The sequence below is a fragment of the Dryobates pubescens genome, chromosome 1, assembly GCF_014839835.1.
Source record: "Dryobates pubescens isolate bDryPub1 chromosome 1, bDryPub1.pri, whole genome shotgun sequence".
NCBI classification, from domain to species: domain Eukaryota; kingdom Metazoa; phylum Chordata; class Aves; order Piciformes; family Picidae; genus Dryobates; species Dryobates pubescens.
In genome coordinates, this window is record NC_071612.1 from 13716850 (window position 1) to 13741047 (window position 24198).

The window sequence follows — 24198 nt, forward strand, 5'->3', positions numbered from 1 at the left end:
GTTTATGTATCATACCATGAATGATATTAGAGCAGCTCTGTGAACATTTTGCAAACAAAGCACTACAGCTTGTGTTACCCTACAAACAGGGCAGCAATGTAGGCATGTAGGCATCTAATGATTATTTATCATTTTACCCTGAAATACTGAAGAACCACAGACTTCAATTCAGATTAGTAGCAAACAAGGTTTAATCTCTTTGAGCCATATTGCTTGTCATGGAACCATTAGAGGAAACAACATACAGAACAATGGAGAGATATGGTCAAAAGATGAAATCTACATAATTAGGAGACATTAAAAGAAAAAGGGTTCCTCAGTTTCTTAATTTGAGTTGCTTCCATATCACCTAAGTTTGCACCATTTTCCTTCATTTTTGAGGAGAAATCACTTTTATAGTTGTATTAAAGTGATACCATAGCAAGAAAAAAAATCATAGATAATTGCAGCACTCTACTTCCAGATCTGGCACAAATTCTTTCAGCTGTCTTCACACTTTCATGGAGTTGCATAGATAGAAGCATGTAGATGTAGAGCAGCTACACGCAATTGCAAATATTTTTACCATCTCTCTGGCTACATCAGAAAAGCAGTTTCTGGTCAATAGAGAAAAATTGCAAGATTTCTGGAGCTGCAGCTGCTCTGCCTTCACAGCTCTATTTAAGAAGCAAAGGTTTATTGGGTCTGACACTCACTGTGTTTCGGATTTGTGACTAAAACAGTATCACTAACACACTGAAGTTTTGACTGTTGCTGGACAATGTTCAGACAGCATCACAGCATTCGCTGCTCCTCAGCAAGCAGGCTGTTGACCCTCACCCACAAAACCACAGACAAGAAGACATGCTCCAGAGATAGTACAAATAGCAAAGTTCACTGAAAACCATACTCAAGAAACCAAAAAAATCTAGCTGTCAAGAAGATCCGGCATTTGCCACAGTGAGAAAGCAGACAAAAGTCCCCAAAGAACCAACTTCTGGAGCCCCACAGAAACAGCTAGAGTCCAGGCAAACACCAAGTATGAAAAGTCAAGGCTATCAGGCCCAAGGCAATCCCAAAGCAGTCAAGCTTAAGGCAGCAGCCACATACAGACAACTCTTGTTTTTCTAATGAAAAAAGGAAGAACATTGGCATTCTCCATGTTTTCTGCTTACACCTACAAGGTTCAACATTTTGTGCACACAAAACGATTCTAGAAGAACATTCCACCAAACAAAGTAGTGGCATTTACCTTGACTCCAACTGCATATGTAGAAGAGATACAGTCCCAAAATTCATTGTGTCGGTTCCACTTCTGCTCCATTTTCTTAACTGGAAGGTAAGAAGCTGGAACTGGAATCTTCAGAGGCTTGCCTTTTAAGCCTTGGTTGCTTTGGAGCTGTTGCCTTAGCTTTCATAGGGTTCTGACCTGTACCCAGAGAGCAAATATTCATTTGGCTTAAACGGGAACATGCTAAGCCCTTGAATACTGCTTAATCCACTTAACATCTTATTTTATTCTTTCATTTTTATTCTCATTTCTTCATGTGCTCCTATGCTTTGTAATAGACACATTAATGGGCACTTATTAATTGTTACTCTAGAGTGATGGTTTTAAACTTGTAAGTTGCACTTCCAGAAAGGCTCATACATTACCATTACAGGAACCTCAGAAGAGAACCACAATAACAAGATAACAGGAAGACTAATGCTAACCAAGACAAAAAAAAACCTCAGCCAAACAAAATAAATCTACACACATGTAGTAGCCTGCAAACAGGGTGGGGGAAAGGCCTCAGTTATGCTGGCCCTGACCAAAAATCAGAAGTTTCATTGTCACAGAACTCCCTCCAGCCCCTTCCCTCATAGATTTTAGGTTTGGCTGATGAAGATGTAAACTGCATGAGTTCTCTTGTAAACTTGATGCTTCCCTTGGCATATCTAAGTCACAAAAATTTTCAGCCTAAAATAAGAGACTATTTTGCAATAAAAGGAAGAAAAAGATCCAAGAGCAGAATATACTGTAAGCACATATTTTATTCAAATTGCACGTGGAGATTAAACAGACACTGAAAGTTCCACAAGAATCATGAAATGCATAATAAATTCATACTGCATAAAACCTCCTTCAATGCTGGATTTCTTCACATTAGTGGTAGTCTCTGTGGGGATACACAAAGGCATAAATTTCTCAGATTCAGTGGGCAGAACATCTTTAATTTGTACTGATCACTTTGCAAGTCACTGGCTAAAAAGCCCCAAGTTTATGGTTTTGTTTTTATATGGCTTGCTAAGATAAGCCTGTTGCTACCACCCGTTCTGTCACATTTAAGACAACAGTGAATTACCCCTTAAAGTCTCTCTAAATAGGAGCTTTAGCATGCACTCTGCAGCCCATCAATGCAACCAGATTAATTTCTCCACAGGAAATCAAACCTTTCTTCAAGTTCACACTGATGAACATCAATCATGTCTTCCAGAATTAACATCACAAAATTGTTAGTTTCAAGATCTACCAAAATGTGTAGGATAATAATCAAGCCAAGACTAGGTAAAGGGGTTGGATTTTCTTTCAATAGTTACATGGATATGCAGAGAAATCTTAAGTAAGGCACTGTTGCAAGTTACATACAGATGAAAACTGTGAATTAAGTATGTCTAAATGTTTTTGCTTTTCTGTAACTATCCAGTGTAGGAATGGTCTAGATAGGCCACGATTTTCACTTCATTGTTAATCTTCAAACTGAAGACAATGCAATTGTTTGAGTAAGACAGAGAATATGCTGGTCCCCCATCAAGACATATTTAAGTATAGAAATTGAAGATCTGGACATTATGTGTCATTTTTCAAGTACATTAAAAATGTGAAAAGGGAGGTGTTTATGTTCCCCAGAAAACCACTGCCTGAAGAATGCTCATTTCTTTCTGCACATCTTTTAGACAAAACATGCGGCTTTGATTGGGATTTATATGCCAGCCATGATTAGAGAAAAGGCACAATGTTCTTTTGAAAGAATTGCACATTACAAGATGTGGTCTTTTATTGTTAGTGCTTGAACAAGCCTATCCTGGAACTCTGCACCTTCAACTCGCCATCTTTAAATACACTTTTCTCCAGCACTTTAAAGTATTTGACAAGAAATCCTCACAGCATGAAGGAAAGAACCAAAAGCTTGTAGTAAAAGACCAGTTAGAGTTGTTAAACAGTTGATGAAAATTCTGTAAGCAATCTTCACATACGACTTTGTTTTCTTTGTAGAAGGAAAACTGACCAAACTACTACAGCTACAAATGCTTACAAAAAACCCCACCCAAACCTTTAAAGCATTAATGTTCTTTGCAAAGCCGTTTCATTGTGGAGCTCAGAAGTGTGCATGTATTTAAAAGCACTCACAGCAAAACAGAAAGAAAGGATTGCTGCCATTCTGAGTGTCTAACTACCAAGTAAGGCAAACAGATTTCCAACTTTCAGAAGAAAAAGTTATTTTTCCTTTAAGAAATAAGGAACAAAGGAGTTATAAATAACTGTCTCCAATACAGAAGTGTCAATAATACTTAGAATGTTGCACTGTACTTCTGATGTTGACCCTGATGGCAACTTATTGCTCTATTGTCACATAGTATGATAGGAAATTGTTGCTCATGTAATTATAACACTGTATCCTAGTTTAAATATAAACTAGAACAGTGCTAAACTTTTTCCTTGTGGAAAGTTATGCTTAAACACGATCTTGCCTCATAGCTGTCTTCATTGTGTGGAAAGAATTTAATCAAATTATCAAAATACTGTTTTTCACAGGTGGCAGCTGAACTGTGAACAAGACAGAACTCAACTCAGTCCTGCAAACAACCTTACAGAGGCAATCTAGCTGCAGTTTTACATTCTACAGTGGGCAACCAATTTGCACCCATTACTTATGGGTCAAGGAGGCTCTTGTGATTACACGTCTTTGAAAAGGCTGTTGATTAAATCAAATTAATAGTACAACAGCCTGAATGTTTTCTCTTCCTCTGAGGAGCCCTCCTGAAATCATAGAAACATTTCCGTGTTAGATGAGTGGGCTTGTCTTCCTGAACAAAATGTCATGTTTTGTAATAAGATGTTCAGGAAATATTCACACATGGATACTGGTGTGTTTTGTATGTCTCATCACAATTATTGCAACAAACTTTACAATCAATCATTCCAGAAGTAATTGGTTTAGACCACAAAAATTCAGACACTGGTTATGTGGGTGGAAAGCCTGGAGATGTGCAGGTACTTAGTGAAAACTGAAAACTGAGAGCTTAGACCATGAGTTTCTTACTTGCAATCATAACTGCAGTTAAGAGATGAAAATAAGTGGGGATACTGCCAAACTGAATTCTCCTAAGATGCAACTCAGAGCAATGAGTATTGGACTCCACAGACTGAACAGTTTTGTTTGCAGAGGATGTAACTCAGATTTGGGCACTACTTTCACCCCACTCAAGTTTATAGTGAAACTGGTATCTTTATGTTTTTTTCTCCATAGATGGGTAGTGTCCTGACTACCATGACACTTCAAAGGATCATGTATGTGGATTTTAATGTGTAGGTTGGATGACTGTCCTTAGACTGTCCCTGAGTTTTACTGCACACAAAAACTTCTGTGATCTCTGTTTTAAGTAGGAGGCATTTACTGGCTATGAATTCCATATGTGGGCTGAAAGATGTATTTTCTACCTTTCACTGTAGTTGTCTTTCTTCTGCACTTCGAAATGCTATCAAGATGAGGTTTCTAGGCCAAAAAAATAGAAAAGTTGAAGGCATGATTTGGGCTCATGTGCATACATACCCTCCCATAAAAAATAAAGTTGTTTTAATAAAGACTAAGTAGAAAAATCTGATGCAGGTAAAAAAATCCCCAGCAAACAGAGTTTGCAGCAGACACACACACAAAATCTTCAGTGGGCACTTTGAAAGCCTAGTAAAGACCCAGGTATATTACTAATCAAAAAGCTTTTGTGAGATGAGAAAGCAAACTTATGAGAAGCCCTGCTATTCAAGCCCACAGGATTTCTTCAAGGTCAAACAACACAACTGAACGGAAACCCCAGCAGCCTTCCTTTAAATCACGTTTACCCAACACCTATTTGGCTCCTGGCAAAAAACTCTCATATCCAATGAACTGGCCACTGAAGGCTTTAAATTTACCCTTGGCAATAGCAGCTTCTCAGCTCCATCTTGAAAAAACTCTAAAGATCAAAAAGATCTTTAACAGCATCTAAATCAGGAGTTTTGGTAAGCAAGTTTCTGAGACCAGTTCACAGAGAACAAAACACTAGTTCTGAGCTATCAGTTGCTTTCATTCTAGCATTTAATTTGGCAAACTCACTCCAGCCTGAAGTCCCTCATTATTTTAGTGATGGTGGTGAAAGATTCTGTCAGGTTTGAGGAGAGAAATATCATTCCTACACCTTTCTTACTAGCATAGAAGCACCACAATAAACCCCATTCCTATAGATGGATAAACAAACATGCATGCAAAGATAAACAACAATTCAGTTTCTATCTTATTTTTTCCTGTGGATTCCCCTATATTGAGTGGAGGAATCATTTTCTCTTTGGAGATTGTGTCATAAGTGGAGTAAACTTATCTTCTGTTTTACAGGGAAACAGAGATGAAGGCTTTTTTTTCTCTACAGTGCTTAGCACAAAAGCTTTAAGGTTCATGACCTACAAGGGATGGGGTGTGTGTGTAAATATTGGAAGTAACAGAAATACGCATACTTGGTTTCGAAGCTGTCAGCATTTATAGGGAAAGGAAGTAATACATTGATTAGCTCCTTTGATCTGTCAGGAAGGGAAGAGTTTCTGGGCTACTTTGTTAAGTATTTGGTCAGGATGCTCAAAGTAACTTTAATTCGTTGTAGCATGGAAAGGCAGTGATTTTAACCCTTTGTGAGACTCACTTGTGGAACTTTTTTAAATGAAGGAAACATGAAATGCAAGAGGTCCAAACTGAAGAAAATTGCAGTATTGGCTACATACCTTATGGTAGCCTTGTTCTATTTCCACCACCACGCCAAGACATCCACTCATTTCCTCCCCTTCCTGACTTGTACTGAATTATTCCAGATGTAGAAGCTTGGTTAGCTCCAAGCTGCATCTAAAACAATCTGTGACCTAGTCTACGTTTTGTATTTTGCATCTCTAATGTATTACTGGGTTGCTAGTGCTCAGATCCTCTACTGGAAAAAAAAAATATATTAAAAAGAAAAAAAAAAATCAGACAGAATTCAGCTTCCTTGGAATTCATCTACTATTTTTCCATGACAATCTCTAGAACCATATTTGAAACGTTGCCCTAAACATTCATGTTAGTCAAAACCAGGCACGGAAGAGCTCACAAGGGAAAACAGACTTCTCAGCCATGAGGTTCTTTACAAAAAAAAAACCTTGCCTTTTTTTCCTGAAGCTGCTCATAGGTGCTGAAGGAATCATGTTCATCTGAAACTAGTAATTTCACCTAGAAAAAGTAGCAATTCTGTACCATTTATTTTAACCCAAGAATTAGAGTTTGGTAATCTCCACTTACCTCATGAATCCTTGTCATTTTGGAAATGGATGCAGATTGTCCTTGTATCAGCCATATGAATTGAGGGTGTTATTACTTTCATACATTGCACACCTGATACACCAGAATGATCAGCTACAAGTGAATAAACACCCTGAGGCTACATGAAAGGATGGGATAATAGCCATAAATTACCTTCTGCAAGAAGAGCAGGTATGAATAGGGTAGATGCATGTGAAGGCAAAAGGCAAGGAAAACATTTCTGGACATTTTTCATCTTAATTAACAGAGTAAAACTTCTTGATTATTAAAGAAAAGCAACCTTTAGAAAAAGGACATACTTGGATGTTTGATTTTGCAGTTTTTATAAGAAAGAACACATCTCTAGCTACTTAGATTTGTGATTCACATATATATTAGTATTGTTCAAGTGAAAAAAATAAAAAATAGAATTGTTTTAGGACCTTAAGAAATGAAACAATGAAGCAGTTAGGTCCTGCTTGCCCTCATATCGCCTCTGAAGCTCTAGAGTATTACTTTCATATGGCATGTTCCTGAGATCATTGTTTTTCAGTGACAGAAGAGGTGGTGGGTGCAACAACCATTAGCTCATTAGTCCTCTTGCTGCCTTCTGGAAGATACCTTAACTGTGTTAGGGCTGGCCAACTGACAATGCTACCCACTGACATAAGGCAGAGAAAAGCTTAGGAAAGACATCAGCAAAGGAATAATTTCTCAAGTATCTATTTCCTGTAAGCCCAGTTTCTTTAAGGCAGCTGCAGACACAAAGGAAAATTTGAACCCTACAGTGAAAACTCATATAAGGAAGAACTGTTGTATAGAACAAGTCCTGCCCAAAAGCTGAACAGATGCTTCTGTTCTTAATCAGCATTATGCTGGGAATGCTGTGGCTGTTGCCTTAATGCTAGAATAAACCCAAAAGCTTCCTTAACATGGAGCATTGCAAGGAATGCTTTCCAGAAGCACTATAACAACATGGCCTCAGCAGCAAACCAGTTAAGTATCAAAACTAGATCTGCTTGATATCACTGTATTAAATTTGCTTGAAGACATTCTTCCTTCTAAATTAATTTTACAGAATGATTCACGTCCATGCTCACCATTCCCACTTACTTTCCAGACTCCATACAGCATATAGAGCTGTTTAAAAACATTAACATCTGTAGACTTTCACCTGTGTTTGCTATTCTGCCAAAATATTTTTATTATTTTTCATCACAGCTAGCAGAAAAATCAAACCTGATAGCAAGGAGTCCAAACTCCAACTTCCAACAGCAAATCCCATTTTAGCAGCTGATAATTCTTGTTCACTTTCATGTTAAACTTGAAGTTTCGCATGACCAGCTGCATACAGATTAAGTGACTTTCTTCTGGATTTCGCACATCCTACATACTGATATAATCTAAAAAGAAAGCCAAGTTTTAAGCAAATCCATTCAGCAGTTTCAAAGAGACACTTTATACTATCAAGACATAGTTATCAAGACAGTTATTGTGGTTGGCTAATAAACATCTCTTGTCTTTTCCCAGTTCTGCCATACTTTGTATCAGAGCTAAGAATTCCATTAAAACATACTCTCTACATCTCTTCAAACTCCTCACAAAGGGAGGAAACAAAAGGAGGTAATTCTGAAAACATTTGTCTTCATTATGACTGTGAATAAGCTAACAAAGATTGCAAGTGGCATTCATTCCATTCATTATGCAGTCTTTACACCACAACCTTCCCCTCACAAGAGGGGATTGGACATGGCACTTGGTGCCATGGTCTAGTCATGAGGTCTGTGGTGACAGGTTGGACTCGATAATCTTTGAGGTCTCTTCCAAACTTGGTGATACTCTGATACAAAAAAATCCTGATTAACAGGCCCAGTTGTAGGCCAGTATTAACATCCTACAGCCAGTTTTCAGATGGTTTCCCCCTATACACAGTTTAGCAACAGAAGAGTAGATTTCTGTGAGAAGGATGAGATTCCAGCTAACAGGAGTTATGAGTGTCCCACTGATTACCTGCAAGTGCTTGAAAAGTTCCCACCAGCTGAGTGCTCTTTTACACTTAAAAGAAGTGTTGTAATTGTCTTATTTTATGTTTTCCCTTAACAGTTAATGCTTCACATAGGCAATTAACCAACTTCAGCATTTTGGAAGAATCCTAAAAGAAGAACATATGCTTTGTCTTTCAAACAAGCAAAGATGTACGAAGAGAAGGAGCTTACTCTTTGGAGACCTTGGAAAAAAAAACCAGCCAGAAAAGTAACCACGGGATTAAGCATTAGTACTACAGGAAATGCCAAGATCTAAGGATTTTTTTTTTTTTTTTATTTCTCTTGCAGTAATTAAACATTAAAGGTTGGTTTGCCATACTTTTTTAATAATTATAGTAAGCTGAACAAATATAATCGGAACACAAATCTCACAAGTTATATCAAACGAAATAAAACATACTCTGCTGACACCTAAGGCAACAAGTACATATTAAAAAAGTCTGGATTAGTTATCAATTCAAAGTGAAGACTAGGTATGTTCATGTGGCCGTCTTTACAGGTCCCACAGCAGAACAAAATCACTGTGGACAACTCAATGAACTCCAAAACTAAACAAAGAAAGCAAAGAAAGTTTAATTACGCTACATAAAGACCTCTGCTTCTTTCAACGCATATAATGCAAAAAAAATAAAGTTAATTGCTCCTGGAGATGATTATGTGATAAAGATGAGGGCACTTTTACAGATGTTTCAAAACTTATTTACTTCTTCAGTTTATCATAGTTAAGGGTCTAACCATTACATTTGTCCTACAAACTACTAAAACCAGACACTACCCAGCAGTTTAAATAACATATGAAAAAAAGCTGCATCTATTTAACAGCTGCAGAACTCATAGGACAGAGGCAGTAAAATATATATAAAAAAGACAAGAGTTAAAAATCCTACTTCAAGAATATTAACTGTAATAAAAGACATTAAAACCAGCAGATAGTTAGGTGCCAGGACATAATAGAACCCATAAGGACAGGCAAAGAATGATGCTAAGTTTGGGAGAAAGCGTCTGTTTTCAGAGAAGAACTTCCTGACAGACACCACAACAAAGCAACATGAACCGTGACTGTGTGGTCCCCTTCTCGTAAATAAATCAGGCGTCAAAGGTTGATCTGCAGTTAATAAGAGGCCTAAGCCTTCTCCAAGGATTTGTAGTATTCTGTTAGCACAGTCCAAGCCTTAGGAGCCATGAAGCCTTCTGGTGGGTTTTGTCCTTCTCGAGCCAGCTTGCGCATGCGGGTCCCCGATATAAAATCAAAGTCGTCGTGGCTGAGAGAGGAGGAGTGGGGGCAAAGGGAGAGAGAGGAAAGATCAAGGGTGGAGAAAAAAAAAAAAAAAAGAACATAGTTTAAAAGCAGGCAAAGTTGCTTATATTCTTTCTGCTTTCTTGATATAGTATAGTACACATTGCTTCTTGGGAATACAACGCTTCATCGTAACTATCATTTCCAGACACTTGGCGAGTAAATCTGTGGAATATACACCCTCTACAACCATCAGCTTAGGTAACTCCTGAGGTTTTGAAGCATGATCCAGCTGATCTGTGCACTGTACCAAGTCTGTACTTTCATCTAGCCTGGCTCACTCTTTATGAGGAAACAGGGAACTGCTGTTGAGAGAGAAACATCTCCTCCATCTCTTGTCTCACCCCTCTGCCAAGCAGCAGCACCTCACCCTGTCATGGCAACACATAAGCCCCATATGCAGGTTTAAGAAGATCACTGTAGTGCCACTAGAGAATGTGAAAAAACAACATTGCATATTCTTTAGTGAGGGACAGTTGGCAAAACAGAAGAAGTAAAAGCCTGAGACTAGAGGCAAGTTCCATACTTGCAGTGGCTACTGCAAGCCACTGAGCATGCATACATATACATATGCATAGCAGTAATGTGGTGCATACAGTTAAAAAATAAAAAAGTAGATAAAAAATAAAAATATCTTCCCTTAAATATGTTTTCCCCTTAAAAACAGAATTCAAATGGACTAATGCACAAATGAACCCAAATCAGGATTGTTTACCATTGTAAACCTGACAGTAAATTAACTTCTCAGGTATGTGCTCATAAGCAGCAAAAGCTCCACAGGCAAAACTCTTCCTTCTCACGGGAGTGAAACAGTAAAGGCAAGGCAAGAAGGCCAGAGTTATACCAAATGCTCCAAAGGAAAAATTATGTAACTTAAATTAAATATGCAAGTTTACTTATGCCATTTGCCCAATTTGCATTGTGCTTGCATTACTTACTCTTTCCCTGTTCATTTGAAATAAAACCCAAGTACTGACCTCACATGCACATGCCTTAAGACAGAATCAAGAGCCAAGTGCACTCATTAGAGGGCAGAACTTGGCTCAAAGTGCTGAGCTATGCTCAGGAGGGTATGGAAGTTAGCAGGATACAGAAAGCATTCCACACTTCCCTTTCAGAAAACCACTAGCCCCTTATCTTTTTTATGTAGATTGTATACATTAACACACAGCACTGCCATACATCCTCCTCTCTTACTGCTCTCAAATTGAGGGTTTGGGTTTCTGAAGCATCACATCAAGGCAAAAAGCCCTAATGTGCTTCAAAGTCTGCAAAATCTAAATTAGGTAAAAATGAGAACTTAGAGTTGAGGTAAGTTCATGGGAGAAAAAGTTATGTTACTGCTACTTATAAAGCCCCAAAGTTTTGATTCTTGGCAGAGAGATGCTCACTATTCAGTATCACTGCTTGAAGGTAACTTGTGTTCTCTGTAAAAATCTCTTTCTGTAAAATATATGTAGGGAAGTGGTAACCCCACTTAATTCTAGCAAAAAATACTAAGCCTCCAGATGATCAGGAGGAAAAGAGTACAGCAAGTGCTACAGATTTCTCCATGTGTGCCTTTCTCCAGTGTCCTAATACTACCAAAGTTTGAGCATTAAAAAAAAAAAAAAGGAAAAAAAAAGGAAAGGAAAAAGAAAGAGCTATTTGCTTTATCCCTTCCCATTAAGATTTTACAAAAAATGCACAACTTCCTCTAGTGCCCTACAATGAAAAGAAAGGTAACGAAGACCATAGATTTACATCCATCATAAAAGGTTGCTTCAGTAAGACCTCCAATTTCTTTAGCAGCTTCTTATCTTTAGTTGCATAGAAAGTAGCTCTAGGTATTGGAGATACCAAGAGAGAAACGAAACCCAAAAGCTAAGGAGATCTATAGTAACTATAAGAAATGCTAAGCAAACCATGAGTGAGGCTCATTTAAGAAACAAACTACATTCAGTATCTCCTAACACTTCTCGAAAAATTACCTGAGTCAGTAATCATTGAAGTGACTCAAATACTATTACGTTGAAACAACATGGATCTCTGCCATTTTTAGAGTTACTGTAAGTGCAATTTTATTGCTTCCAGTTTAATCTCCACTTTCATACCTAACACAGAGTATTCAAATAACCATTCAATACTCATTGTCTTCACTGATGACAAAACCCAAATCTTCTGAGTATCATAAAATTAAGTTTCCACTGAGCACCTTATCAGTACTGGCACTGTGGTGTGATGTGAACCATGAGGATTCTGGAAAAAAAACTATATGAGCAATTTGCTTTTGTGAAAAAAGAAAACAGAAAGAGCATCAAGTCATTTTCTCTACAGTGAATTTTGAGGGTATTAGGAGTTACTCTACATAAAACGGGTTCAAGTATAACTGAACAGTATTTGACCATTAAAGCTTCTATGAACTACAAATGCCAAAGCCATCCAAATTCCATTCTCAAGTGAGACTGGGTTCTCTGTGAAACTTGACCCCAGTGTTTTCTGAGTGTGGGATTTAAGTGCCTTTGAATTACCTATTCAGTGGCTGCTGGTACCAGATTTCTTTGGGCCACACTGTACGTTAGTAAATGCTTGTAACATTGATTTAACCTTTTACAAGCAATTGAGTTTTACTACTACTGACGTAATAGTTGGTGCCAATACAATTAAAAGCATTCTCCAAAAGGAAGAGAGGAAAAAAAGGCAGAAATAAATCTACAACAAAAACTTGTCAACAGAAAAGCAGTCATTGGTATTTGTTCCATGGCATAGTATCCTAGAACTCTACTACAAGCACACTGTGGAAAAAGCCTTACATACACACACTGTGAAATCTTCTTACTTATAGAGGACAGAAAATACCAAACTTTGCTGTGCCCTCGTACACCTAGCAGAAAAGGAAACTTTTCTCACATTACAGATTATGCCCTCCTTCCACACACACAGCTGTGTGTGTATACAGACACCCACAGGTGCACAAGGTAAGACTTTATATTTGGAAAGCAGTAAGTGATTTATTCACAATAATGTTAAGAACAAACCTGTGCTACTCATTAATCTTCAAACTGCTCACAATAACTGAGCATCAGAGTCAAAGGACACTACTAACCACACACAGATCATTAAGAATTCACACACCAGTTCTTTCAACTACAAAGACATATTAACCTATTAAATGGATTTCCCTTTTTTGGTGTGCAGTTATCTTTTCCCGTATAATACCACTAGTGACTCCAGCAACAATAACAGCTCTTCATGTTTTGTTATGAGCTCAAGCACCCTAAGAGTGTATGAGGCTAAGATTTCACAGACGTTACAGTTCTGTGACAAAACAACAAAGTAATCACCAGTTTGCAAGTGGAAAATGACTGCATAAAGATGCTGGCAGTTCTACAGGAAAGCTCTGTTGTATCTCTGAGGCATGAATGCAGTACCTTAATACAGTGACTGAGGGAAATGTTTTTTCCCCCTAAAATAATTATTCCTTCACATTTAATCCAAGTACAACTTGGATTTTGCAACTGCTTTTTCAACTGGGAGCACTGAAGATCATAGTTTTGGGAACCCCAACCACTCTTAGGGCACCCAGCACCATGCACATGACCTTCTTGAAATTCCCATTCCCTGTGCAGTGTGATGCCTGGTGCTTTCAAGATGCCAAGAAATTACTTTTAAATACAAGACCCATGATAAAAATGTAAACCACTCATTCATAGTTTTGTCTATTCATAAAAATCTGAGGCTTGGAAATGAATTTATGTAAATAAAACAATAATGTGACTTATTTACTCTGGTCTGGCTTCAAAATGACTGCCACATTCTACTCAGCTGGTAAACTTCAGATCTGATTTATTTCTAGGACAATTCACTGTCTCCTCTGGGGTTCAGTCCTTTAACAGTTCTGCGTCTCTGACTTCATGCTTCCTGAACAGGATCCACCATGAGGTAAATCTAACTTTACAACCCTTTTCAGAAGGATTGTCATGAAATTTAAATTTGCCTTTGCAGCATCAAGTCACAATTTATGCTGTAACTCCTACAGGAACAGAACATTGTCCCTTACAAGTCTTTGTTATGTCAGTCTATTTTATGCCTTGGGAATGATCCCTGATGCTGAATGAACCAGCTAGTATCAGCTAGGCTCAAAACCTAGGTGACCATGCACAATCTCTGTGAAAGTAGAATATTAGAAGTGACTAATATCAACATATGCAAATCAAATTCCTTTCCCTGCTGTGAAATAAATTCTTTTCCGACTGGTGGGAGAGTTTCAGTCTTCTGAGCTGTTGCAGTGTTTCATCGTATCCTAAATTATGTGCTAATGTTAATTGAGAAGCCATATTTCACATAACTGAATTAAGGAGGACAGTCAAGTGTGCTTATCTCAGCCTCTATCATTTTAAAAATTAGGTAGCACTCCAAACAAACCTGTGAACAGTATGTTCTTAAGCAGTCCTGATAAGGGCCAGGGAATAAACTACAACATTAAAATCTCTTCTCTTCATGGATCTTAAGCTTCATTCACCTTTTACAGAAATCATGAACAGTCTGCTCCAGTAACCTTACTTATGGGTTTCTTTTAACCAAAATAATCAGTTTTCTTTCAGGAAAAAAAAAAAAAAAAGAAAGAAAAAAACAAGAAAAGACACCACCATTTTTCCAGACACTGCTGTGGCTTTTTTAATTGCCAGACTAATTTCCTTTCTAATTGCGTTTTTTCTTAGCAGCAGTCTGTGGTTGCATTTTACAGGACTGATCTTCTGTAAAGAATTGGGAATCTCTGCTCACCCAAACAACTACTATTATTAAGCCACCAATCCCAAATTACACTTGTCTGTGGTAACCATTTGAGAGGCCTTTTTGGCTGAAGAAACACACTGTTTTTCTGAAGGGATTTCAGCACTGGGTAGGGATTTTTGGGAGGCAGTGATGGTTTTAGTAAGTTGCTTGGTTCTTGGGTTGCTTTTTCATTTACTACTCTGTCTAGTAGTGGTTCATGCTCAGACATTCATTTGGAATTTCTCCATTACAACTAGAATTCTACCTGCAAACTTGTCCAAAATATGTTTGGACATATTCAGTTACTCATCCAAAACTGTGTGAAAGCTAAAAAAGTAAAAACAATAATAAGCAAAGGACAATTCCTACTAGTTTCTATTTAGAGAATTCTGCAAGTGGAAATGCTCAAGCTTCCCATAGAAACTTTTATTAGGCTTTCCCTCTGACTTCAGCAACAATAAAGAGATTTCAACCAAAGGAAAAATGAAATGAAGTGAGCTTTACCTATGCTGCTATACAGAGCTTCAAACATTCATCAAATCTTAGTTTTAGAAACATCTTTTTCCAAATTATGTTTTAAGGCTGTGGCTCCATGAGGTGCTAAAACAGTGCTAAGATGTTCCAGAAACAAAAAGTTGTGATGACTTCATAAGGTAAAACACAATTTTTGTAAGTCATTGAATGTTCACAGGTCTTAATATTTTAAAAGGTAACTTTAGTAAAACAATTTATACAACTACAGTTGCTGTGCAGATAGTATAAAAGCTTTTACATCAGTCTTGTCTTACCCCCTTTTTGCACACACAGTGCTCCATGATTACCTGGAATGCAACCAGGATATCTCTGGATATTCTTATGAACAGAGGTATGTGTAGATACACCTGCTGACAAGTGACTTCAGCTCCAACAACAGCAGCTCAGCGTTGTCAACCAGCAGCATGAGGCCCTGCCATTCTCCAGACTGTTCCCAAGCAGAGGTACCAGGTCTATGGCAACTCCACAAGCAGTGTGTGTTCTGGAGGACACTGATGCAAGTGAGAAACAAACTCAACTTCTGTAATAAACTTTACAAAGCTGCACTTCCGTGGGCACCTTTGGAAGCTGAACACCTTAAGAACAATGACCTCCTAGAATCACTGCACCTGAGAAGGGCCTTTGTTTGGAGGCAGGGACAGTGGTATGCTTTTTGATGCTTCCCAGGCTTGCTACCTTGCCAGGTCACAAGCTGCTTAGCCACAGCAAGCTATCATGTAGTTGCCCAGTATCTTATGGTACGTAACTGACTAGTATCAACTTGGCACGTGAAAACCTACCACCACAGGCATACATATAATGCCACCAGCATAAAAACTGAGCAACAATATTTAGAGATGTCACAAGCAAAGCAACTCTCTGCCACTGCTAATGCTACAGCCCCAACATGTCAGACATCTTTCTGGTAGTGGAATCAAGCTTTTCTAACTTCTCACCACTAGCCAAAGATTCATGCCCCACCATTCCTGTGGCTTGGGATTGCCTTCAGAAGGAGAAAGATAATTCACCAACATCAGTAAAGAGCTCAGCTGCAATAACCTCTGCTTGTCTTTGCTGCTGAGCCAGGTGTGGGTCCATCCAAATCAGAAAGACATTCAAGATAGCAACGGGCATCCATTATGGCTTCTAACAAACACCTTCCCTGATATTGATGTCTAGGAGTCCCGAAAGAATAGAAGAGATGACCACTCGTGGAGAGAATAACTGCTTCCTGCAGCAGAGACACACAACTCAGCTCTAGCTCAGTCCAAGGGAAGCCCATTTATCATACCCTTCTGTACATCCATTAGTGATGTAAATTCTTGAATTGCCTACTTGCCTGTCAAGAACTGAGAAAGGCACAACAGAAATGAACTTAACTGTTTCCCAAAAAAGTCAGAGCAATGCTTCTATGCATACAACCCTCTTCCCCACATGCTGCCTTTTTCACCAGGTAAGCAGTAAGCTCAGGAAACACCACTATTTCATATCCAAGGGTCTTGGATCAGTACTTCACATCAGTACTGATCCTCTCATACTTTCTGATAATCCTCTCCTCCTTGCCATCCTCCTTACAGGGTCAAACACCACATAGTCCAGGACCCTGCTACATTTTCAGTATTATACAGACCATCTTGAAATGCAGCCAGTTGCACCTACCCAAGCTCTAACTCTGTCTTGAGCGTGTCCAGAGAAGGGCAACAAGGCTGGTAAGAGGCCTCGAGCACAAGCCCTACGAGAAGAAGCTGAGGAAACTGAGATTGTTTAGCCTGGAGGAGGCTCAAGGAAGACCTTATTGCTGTCTACAACTACCTGAAGGGTGGTTGTAGCCAGGAGGAGGTTGGTCTCTTTTCCCAGGCAACCAGCACCAGAACAAGAGGACACAGTCTCAAGCTGCGCAAGGGGAGGTTTAGGCTTGAGGTGAGGAGAAAGTTCTTCACTGAGAGAGACTTGTTAGCTGTTGGAATGTGCTGCCCAGGGAGGTGGTGGAGTCACTGTCCCTGGAGGTGTTCAAGAGGGGAGTGGATGTGGCACTTGGTGCCATGGTTTCATAGTCATGAAGTCTTGGGTGACAGGTTGAACTTGATGGCCTTTGAGGTCTTTTCCAACCTTATTGATTCTATGATTCTATGAGCCTACCACAATGGTCTTTCCATCTACAGCAAGCAGGGGCAGTAACGGCTCTCTTCAGGCGGTCTGCATGTGTCTGCATTGCCATCTAGAGGACTGCTGCCACACTCCAGCACACTCTAGTTTACAAAGAGTATCTAGGGAACAACAGGACAAATGCCCTTTAAACATTAGACAACAGCAGAGCAAAACTGCACACTAATAGCAGCAGCATCTTTTTTCTAAGACAGTGACACAAATGGAAAAAAAAAATGCCACAGGCATGATGAAAGGATAACAGGGTGTGCATAATGCCCTGTGACCAAAATCTGTTACCACAGTGAGGTTTTTTCATCATTTGCTCTGGCTAATGACAGAGGTACAACTTTACTCCCCTTGATCAATGATCACAGAATCAATATTCTTCTACAAAGACATTCTGTTCTATGCAATGCTAGTTCTCACCTCTAGCATTGCTACTCCCCTTCCATTCCAAAATTATGAAGTGACACATCAGTATAACTATTTCACCTTAATCTCTGTGGTTTTAACATTGAAAACTCACTGAATTACTTGGACAACAAAAAGGACAAATACCCATAATATCTACTACAGCAGCCTTTTGTTACAATATATACAAGTTTGCATAAAATTAACAATATTTACATCACCATCTAGTGACTGTGTACACCAATGAGGACTTCTAGATGCATCTCAAATAATAATGGAAGGCACAAGGACAGTGAAGTATTCAACACCTATTTAAGAGGCAATAAGTTTAGGAAAAGACTTTCATGTTATACAAGCCACAATTATACTTCCCTCTGATTTTATTCCTAATGAAAATATCATCTGTATCAGGGCATAGATCTGATCTGATGTTGCTGTCCATAGCTTCACTTGAGAAAAAGCAACCCTGTTGCAATGCCCTCCAAAGAAAAGCTTCATAGCACAAGGAGAACCTTATGCTGGAATGCTGTCTATATGGGAGGGAGAATGTACAAAGAACATTAGTGCACTACAACAGCTAAATAAATTTAACTCCCTGATTAGCTTCAATTTTAAAACATCTGCAATGTAACAAATCATCAAATTTCTAAACACATATGGACATCATAGAGTAATACACAATGAAACTATTTTAATTCTTGTCTGGTTTCAACAGATTTGCCTTTATCATGCTGCTTATGATTTCCTAACAACAGAAGAACACACCAAGAAGTTGTATTTAGTTATCTGAGAGATGATAACACTTTTCAGCTTTTAAAAATAAGTGCAAACTAATTCCAGTACTTGAAATTTACTGCTGAAGTATAAAGCAGTTAGGTAACTTATGATCAAGGTTAAGGCAGCATACTATCTATTAATAAATGTAATTCACAGTAAGAAAGACATAAGCTGCTGAATAAAACTTGGTTGATTGTCACAAGCCACAGTGACATCCTTGGAGGCTGTTACACGCACTGTGCCTGCAGCATAAGCAGCTGAAGAACAAGAGATGGGCTTATTTTTACAAATCAATCCATCTTGATTTCATACTTTCAAAGATGAACTGTGTTGTACAGACCTTTTAGATGTTATATGTACAGATGTTTTAGAAAAACATCTTTCTTGGCAGTTTGTATTTCAGTACTAACTACAACTGCAGTTTGTATTTCAGTACTAACTACAATAAAAGTATAGTTCAATAATCTGAATTAAGAGCTCTGAACAGAAGTCATCTTCAAGTTCCACTTATTGGCACCACAGCAACACAAAGTGAGTTTTGGACTCTGCTATGCTACACAAATGGAAAATACTATTGAAGCATGCAGAAGGAGAACTTACCTGTCCTGTAACTGGATCAAAAAATACCAGAAAAAAAACCCCAAACAGCTGAAGCCCCTGTGACATACAATGGGCTTAGGGCACCATTTTGCATTGTTGTTAAAGTAAACAGCTAATTGTCACCCTGTCTTGTCCACTACCTTTCCCTGCTGCACTCTCTCATTATTTCTCTTCACTCATAACTGACACCTGAGAAACATACTTAAAAAGATAAACCAACAAAAAAATCAATCTTATCACTACAGTAAATAGCAATATTTTGCAGTGGATTTAGGAATCAGTGCCAACATGTTCTATAATCAAAGAACTCCAGTACCTGGCTGGAAAGAGGAAAGCTTCCAGTGGCAGCTAAAACTGGATCAGGATAGTTGTGCAGTGAAACTGCACCCAGCTGATGATGAAGTCAAGTTGGATTCATGATCTAAACCCACATCTAAACACTGCCATCTTTGAGCAATTTAATTAAAAACTAATTTAGTTAAAACCAGGGGGTTTTATGTGGGTGGGTGGTAAAAGGCAGCTATTTCTCAAAAAGTCTTAAAAATACAACTTACTGATCAGAGTTATAATAATCCATGCACTTCTTTTTCTTATTATAAGCTGCAACTCTGAAGGGTACAATTTCTAGTGCTCGGAGGCCTGGAGCCATTGTCAACACTTTGGCACCATGAGTTGGTTCATACAGATCTTTCCCAGTGTCAGGGTGTGGCATCCCTGCTGGATCTCGCCCTACAATGTAGAAGTTAGCTCCTGCAACCATCCGTGATCTGCAGTGCCACTGAACCTAGAAGAGACAGGGGAGAAAGTTAACAGAAGAAATTGGTTAAAATATGACCCTTAAAAAGTCTGTGCATTGCATAATTACTTTTTTCATTACCAGACATGATTTTCACTATGGAGCCACAATGAAACAAAGAATCAGACACCAAGTTTATAGCTAAGGCATATTATTTCCTCGTTTCATTTGCACCTTGCAATACTTTTAAAAGTTACTTCAGCACTATGTTTGGAACAGTATAAGCAGGGTAAGGGTAAGCTCATGTGTTTCTTAGCTCAGCTCTTCCTGATAGTGGCTGGAGAGCAGTCAGGCTGAGAGGGACCTGGGGGTGCTGGTCGACGGTAGACTGAACATGAGCCTGCAGTGTGCCCAGGCAGCTAAGAGGGCCAATGGCATTCTGGCCTGCATCAGGAACAGTGTGGCCAGCAGGAGCAGGGAGGTCATTCTACCCCTGTACACTGCACTGGTTAGGCCGCACCTCGAGTACTGTGTCCAGTTCTGGGCCCCTCAGTTTAGGAAGGATGTTGACTTGCTGGAACGAGTCCAGAGAAGAGCAACAAAGTTGGTGAGGGGTTTGGAACATAAGCCCTACGAGGAGAGGCTGAGGGAGCTGGGGTTGCTTAGCCTGGAGAAGAGGAGACTCAGGGGTGACCTTATTACTCTCTACAACTACCTGAAGGGAGGTTGTAGACAGACGGATGTTGGTCTCTTCTCCCAGGCAAGCAGTACCAGAACAAGAGGACACAGTCTCAGGCTGCGCCAGGGGAGGTTTAGGCTGGATGTTAGAAAAAAGTTCTATACAGAAAGAGTGATTGCACATTGGAATGGGCTGCCTGGGGAGGTGGTGGAGTCGCCATCACTGGAGGTTTTTAGGAGGAGACTTGATGGGGTGCTTGGTGCCGTGGGTTAGTTGTTTGGGCGGTGTTGGATTGGTTGATGGGTTGGACGCGATGATCTTGAAGGTCTCTTCCAACCTGGTTTATTCTATGTATTTTATGTATTCTATGTTCTCAGATGTTGTCACCCTCCATCCCGTTCCTTTATAATACAAAAACAACTGCTTTGGGAAGTTCAGTGTATATCGCTCTGTTTAAATACATTTTATAGGTGTATATTGCTGTTTTAATCACAGTCAAAAGACACCCTGACCAACAGATATCTGCCAAGCACATAATCCTAAGAAAGACAAGATAGCAACATCTCTCAAAACATCTGTCAAACAATAAAGGGGATGGGAGAGAGAAAGGTAGCAAGAGGGGAAAATCCCACAGATCATAGGACAAAAGTTGCTGCTACTACTTTGCAGTACATGGACAATGCAATGGATAAATTTTGCTTCCATTACAAAACCAATTTACACAAAATCAGTGTTTCATATTTTAGTCACTGTGTATGCTGTTCTCTGCTAACAAGCTTTAGGCAAAAAGCTCAAAAATGCCTAACTTTCAAAGTACTAACTTAGCTTTACATCATAAAAACCATACAAGGAGGAAGCTTTGCATTCACTACGGACAGAGTTGTGTAAATCAATAGTCAGATAATGAAATTAGGAACCAGCCATGAGTTATGAGGTACCACAGGTATCCACTCCCTTTGTGACCACGGCCAAACATTGCAGGTGATTGATTCCACTGCTATCACACATACAGAGTGCTATGGAAGCATATGGATGCCAACAGCTATGTTAATAATATTAATATTTGTTTTACAAGTACAGAGAGGGCCAGACACATGACATCCCAGCACACAACAGTAACTGGCAGCACATTGTCCGAAACCATTGTAGCAAAGCTAAGAAATTTAGTTTCATGTTGTCATTTAACAGCAAGAACTCCATTTTGAATAAGTGAAGCTAAGTATTTAGAAAATGCAAACCACATTTGAGGTGCAAAACTAGCAGCTCTTGTCCCAGTTCCATACATTCATACTACTTCAGAACATATTTACTTTCCTAAACAAGTACATTTATTGCATTTTGAAATGGAATTTTCCCTTTTAGAACTTCTTTTCTGCCAAGGCAATTATCAAGAACGTTAAAAATACAAAATGCTACAGAAACCAGTCTGGTACCAGTACCTTTTAAGTGATCTATGGAAAATTACTAAAGGAAGAGTGTCTTTTATTACTTGGAATACAAACATTATTGTCAGGGTGTACTCCAAGGTCACTGGAAATGCCACGTAGGTTAGGAGAAAACTCCTGTAATCTTCAGAATAAGGATTGTGGATTTTGTTCCTCCTCACATGCTCCTGAATACAAGACTAAAGTAGAAGATTTCTGTTGATTCTCACTGAAGGTCTACGGGGAAGAGTCCAAAATTCCCAACAGTAACTCACACACCTCAACTAGATCTGGACTATAGTGCTCAAAGGCAGTACAAGCTTGATCAGTCAATTAGCCAGCAGAAAATAAGTGACACCTGTCTAATTTAATACCACTGCTGAGATCTCCTATCTATTAAAAAGCTAGCCACAGACATAACCTCTTGAACCTGGTCAGAATTTGAACTTCCTGTGACTCAGGGAGGAAAGAACTAAACCAACAACCAAATCAAAACCACAACAGGAAAAAAAAAAAGAGAGAAAGAAGTAATGAGATGGAGAACCAATATTCCCTAAAGGAATTGTCCTTAAGTGAGAGCATTTATTCTCTCTGCTGCTTCCCACAAACCTCTAGGGATTCCAACCCGAGACCTGGCTTCTAAATAAAGTGTTGCCAAAGAATTTTTTCTTACAAAAGTCTTGAAACAATTCTCTCTGAATTAAGTTTGCCAAAAAATAAACAAAGCCTTTCCCCCCCCCCCCCAAATTTGTGTATAGCCCTCCTAACACAAGCTTTTTCCTTAACAATCACAAAAGTAAAGTATCATGACATTCAGGATATGAATGGTTGGTACGTTACCAGATCTTATAATTCTCTGAAAAAGACTGTGTAAAGGAGGAAGGATGAATTCCCTAACACAATTATAAATCTAAAGAAAGGAGCATATAAACACAATATTGTCTCACAGCATTTCCCCAAAATCCTCCAATATAGAAGTTTCTTATTGCTCTCTACAACTACCTGAAAGGAGGTTGTAGCCAGGAGGGGGTTGGCCTCTTCTCCCAGGCAACCAGCAGCAGAACTAGAGGACACAGTCTCAAGCTGTGCCAGGGGAAGTTTAGGCTCGAGGTGAGGAGAAAGTTCTTCACAGAGAGAGTCGTTAGCCATTGGAATGTGCTGCCCAGGGAGGTGGTGGAGTCACCATCCCTGGAGGTGATCAAAAAAGGACTGGGTGTGGCACTTGGTGCCATGGTTTAATTAGTCTTGAGGTGTTAGGTGATAGGTTGGACTTGATGATCTCTGAGGTCTCTTCCAATCTGGTTGATTCAATGATTCAATGATTCTTCACAGAAACATGTTTTGGTAGATGAGAGAGGGAGCCTTGGTTTCCCAAGGAAAATCAGTTTCCTCTCCACATTTTAAAAAAATACAACACGCACAGACCAGGCAGAGCATGAAATATTTCAGTGCACTATCAAAAAAGATTTTGTTTTAAACTCTTGATGTATTTGAAGAACAGAATAAACTAAGCAGGTTGGAAGAGACCTTTGAGATCATCGCGTCCAACCTATCATCCAACACCATCTAATCAACTAAACCATGGCACCAAGCACCCATCCAGCCTCTTCCTAAACACCTCCAGTGATCGTGACTCCACCACCTCCCTGGGCAGCCCATTCCAATGGGCAATCACTCTTTCTATGAAGAACTTCTTCCTAACATCCAGCCTAAACCTCCCCTGGGGCAGCTTAGACTGTGTCTTCTTGTTCCGGTGCTGGTTGCCTGGGAGACCAACCCCCACCTGGCTACAACCTCCTTCAGGTAGTCGTAGAAAGCAATAAGGTCTGCCCTGAGCTTCCTCTTCTCCAGGTTAAGCAATCCCTCATCCTCTCCTCATAGGGCTTGTGCTCCAAACCCCTCCCCAGCTTTGTTGTCCTTCTCTGGACATGTTCCAGAAAGTCAACATCTTTCCTAAACTGAGGGGCCCAGAACTGGACACAGTACTCGAGGTCCCTCTCTGCCTGACTGCTCTCCAGCCACTCTGACCCCAGCCTGTAGCTCTGCATGGGGTTGTTGTGGCCAATGTGCAGAACCCGGCACTTGGATGTGTTAAATCTCATGCCGTTGGACTCTGCCCATCTGTCCAGCCTGTTGAGGTCCCTCTGCAAAGCCTCTCTACTCTCCAGCAGATCAACTCCTGTCCCCAGCTTGGTGTCATCAGCAAATTTACTGATGATGGACTCAATGCCCTCATCCAGATCATCAATAAAGATATTAAAGAGCATGGGGCCT

General features: G+C 39.4%; 1 protein-coding gene across 1 annotated transcript in view; it reads right to left on the reverse strand.

Moving 5' to 3' along the window:
* Positions 1-8824: 8824 nt before the first annotated feature.
* The window catches only part of PAPSS1 (3'-phosphoadenosine 5'-phosphosulfate synthase 1), a 44837-nt gene continuing 29463 nt past the window's right edge, over positions 8825-24198 (reverse strand). The window contains exons 11-12 of the mRNA XM_054161645.1: positions 19640-19869; positions 8825-9846 (exon numbers count right to left, since the gene is read on the reverse strand). Of these exons, the coding sequence (XP_054017620.1) occupies positions 9708-9846; positions 19640-19869 (369 nt within the window). The 3' untranslated portion in view covers positions 8825-9707. The remainder of the gene's footprint in view (positions 9847-19639; positions 19870-24198) is intronic.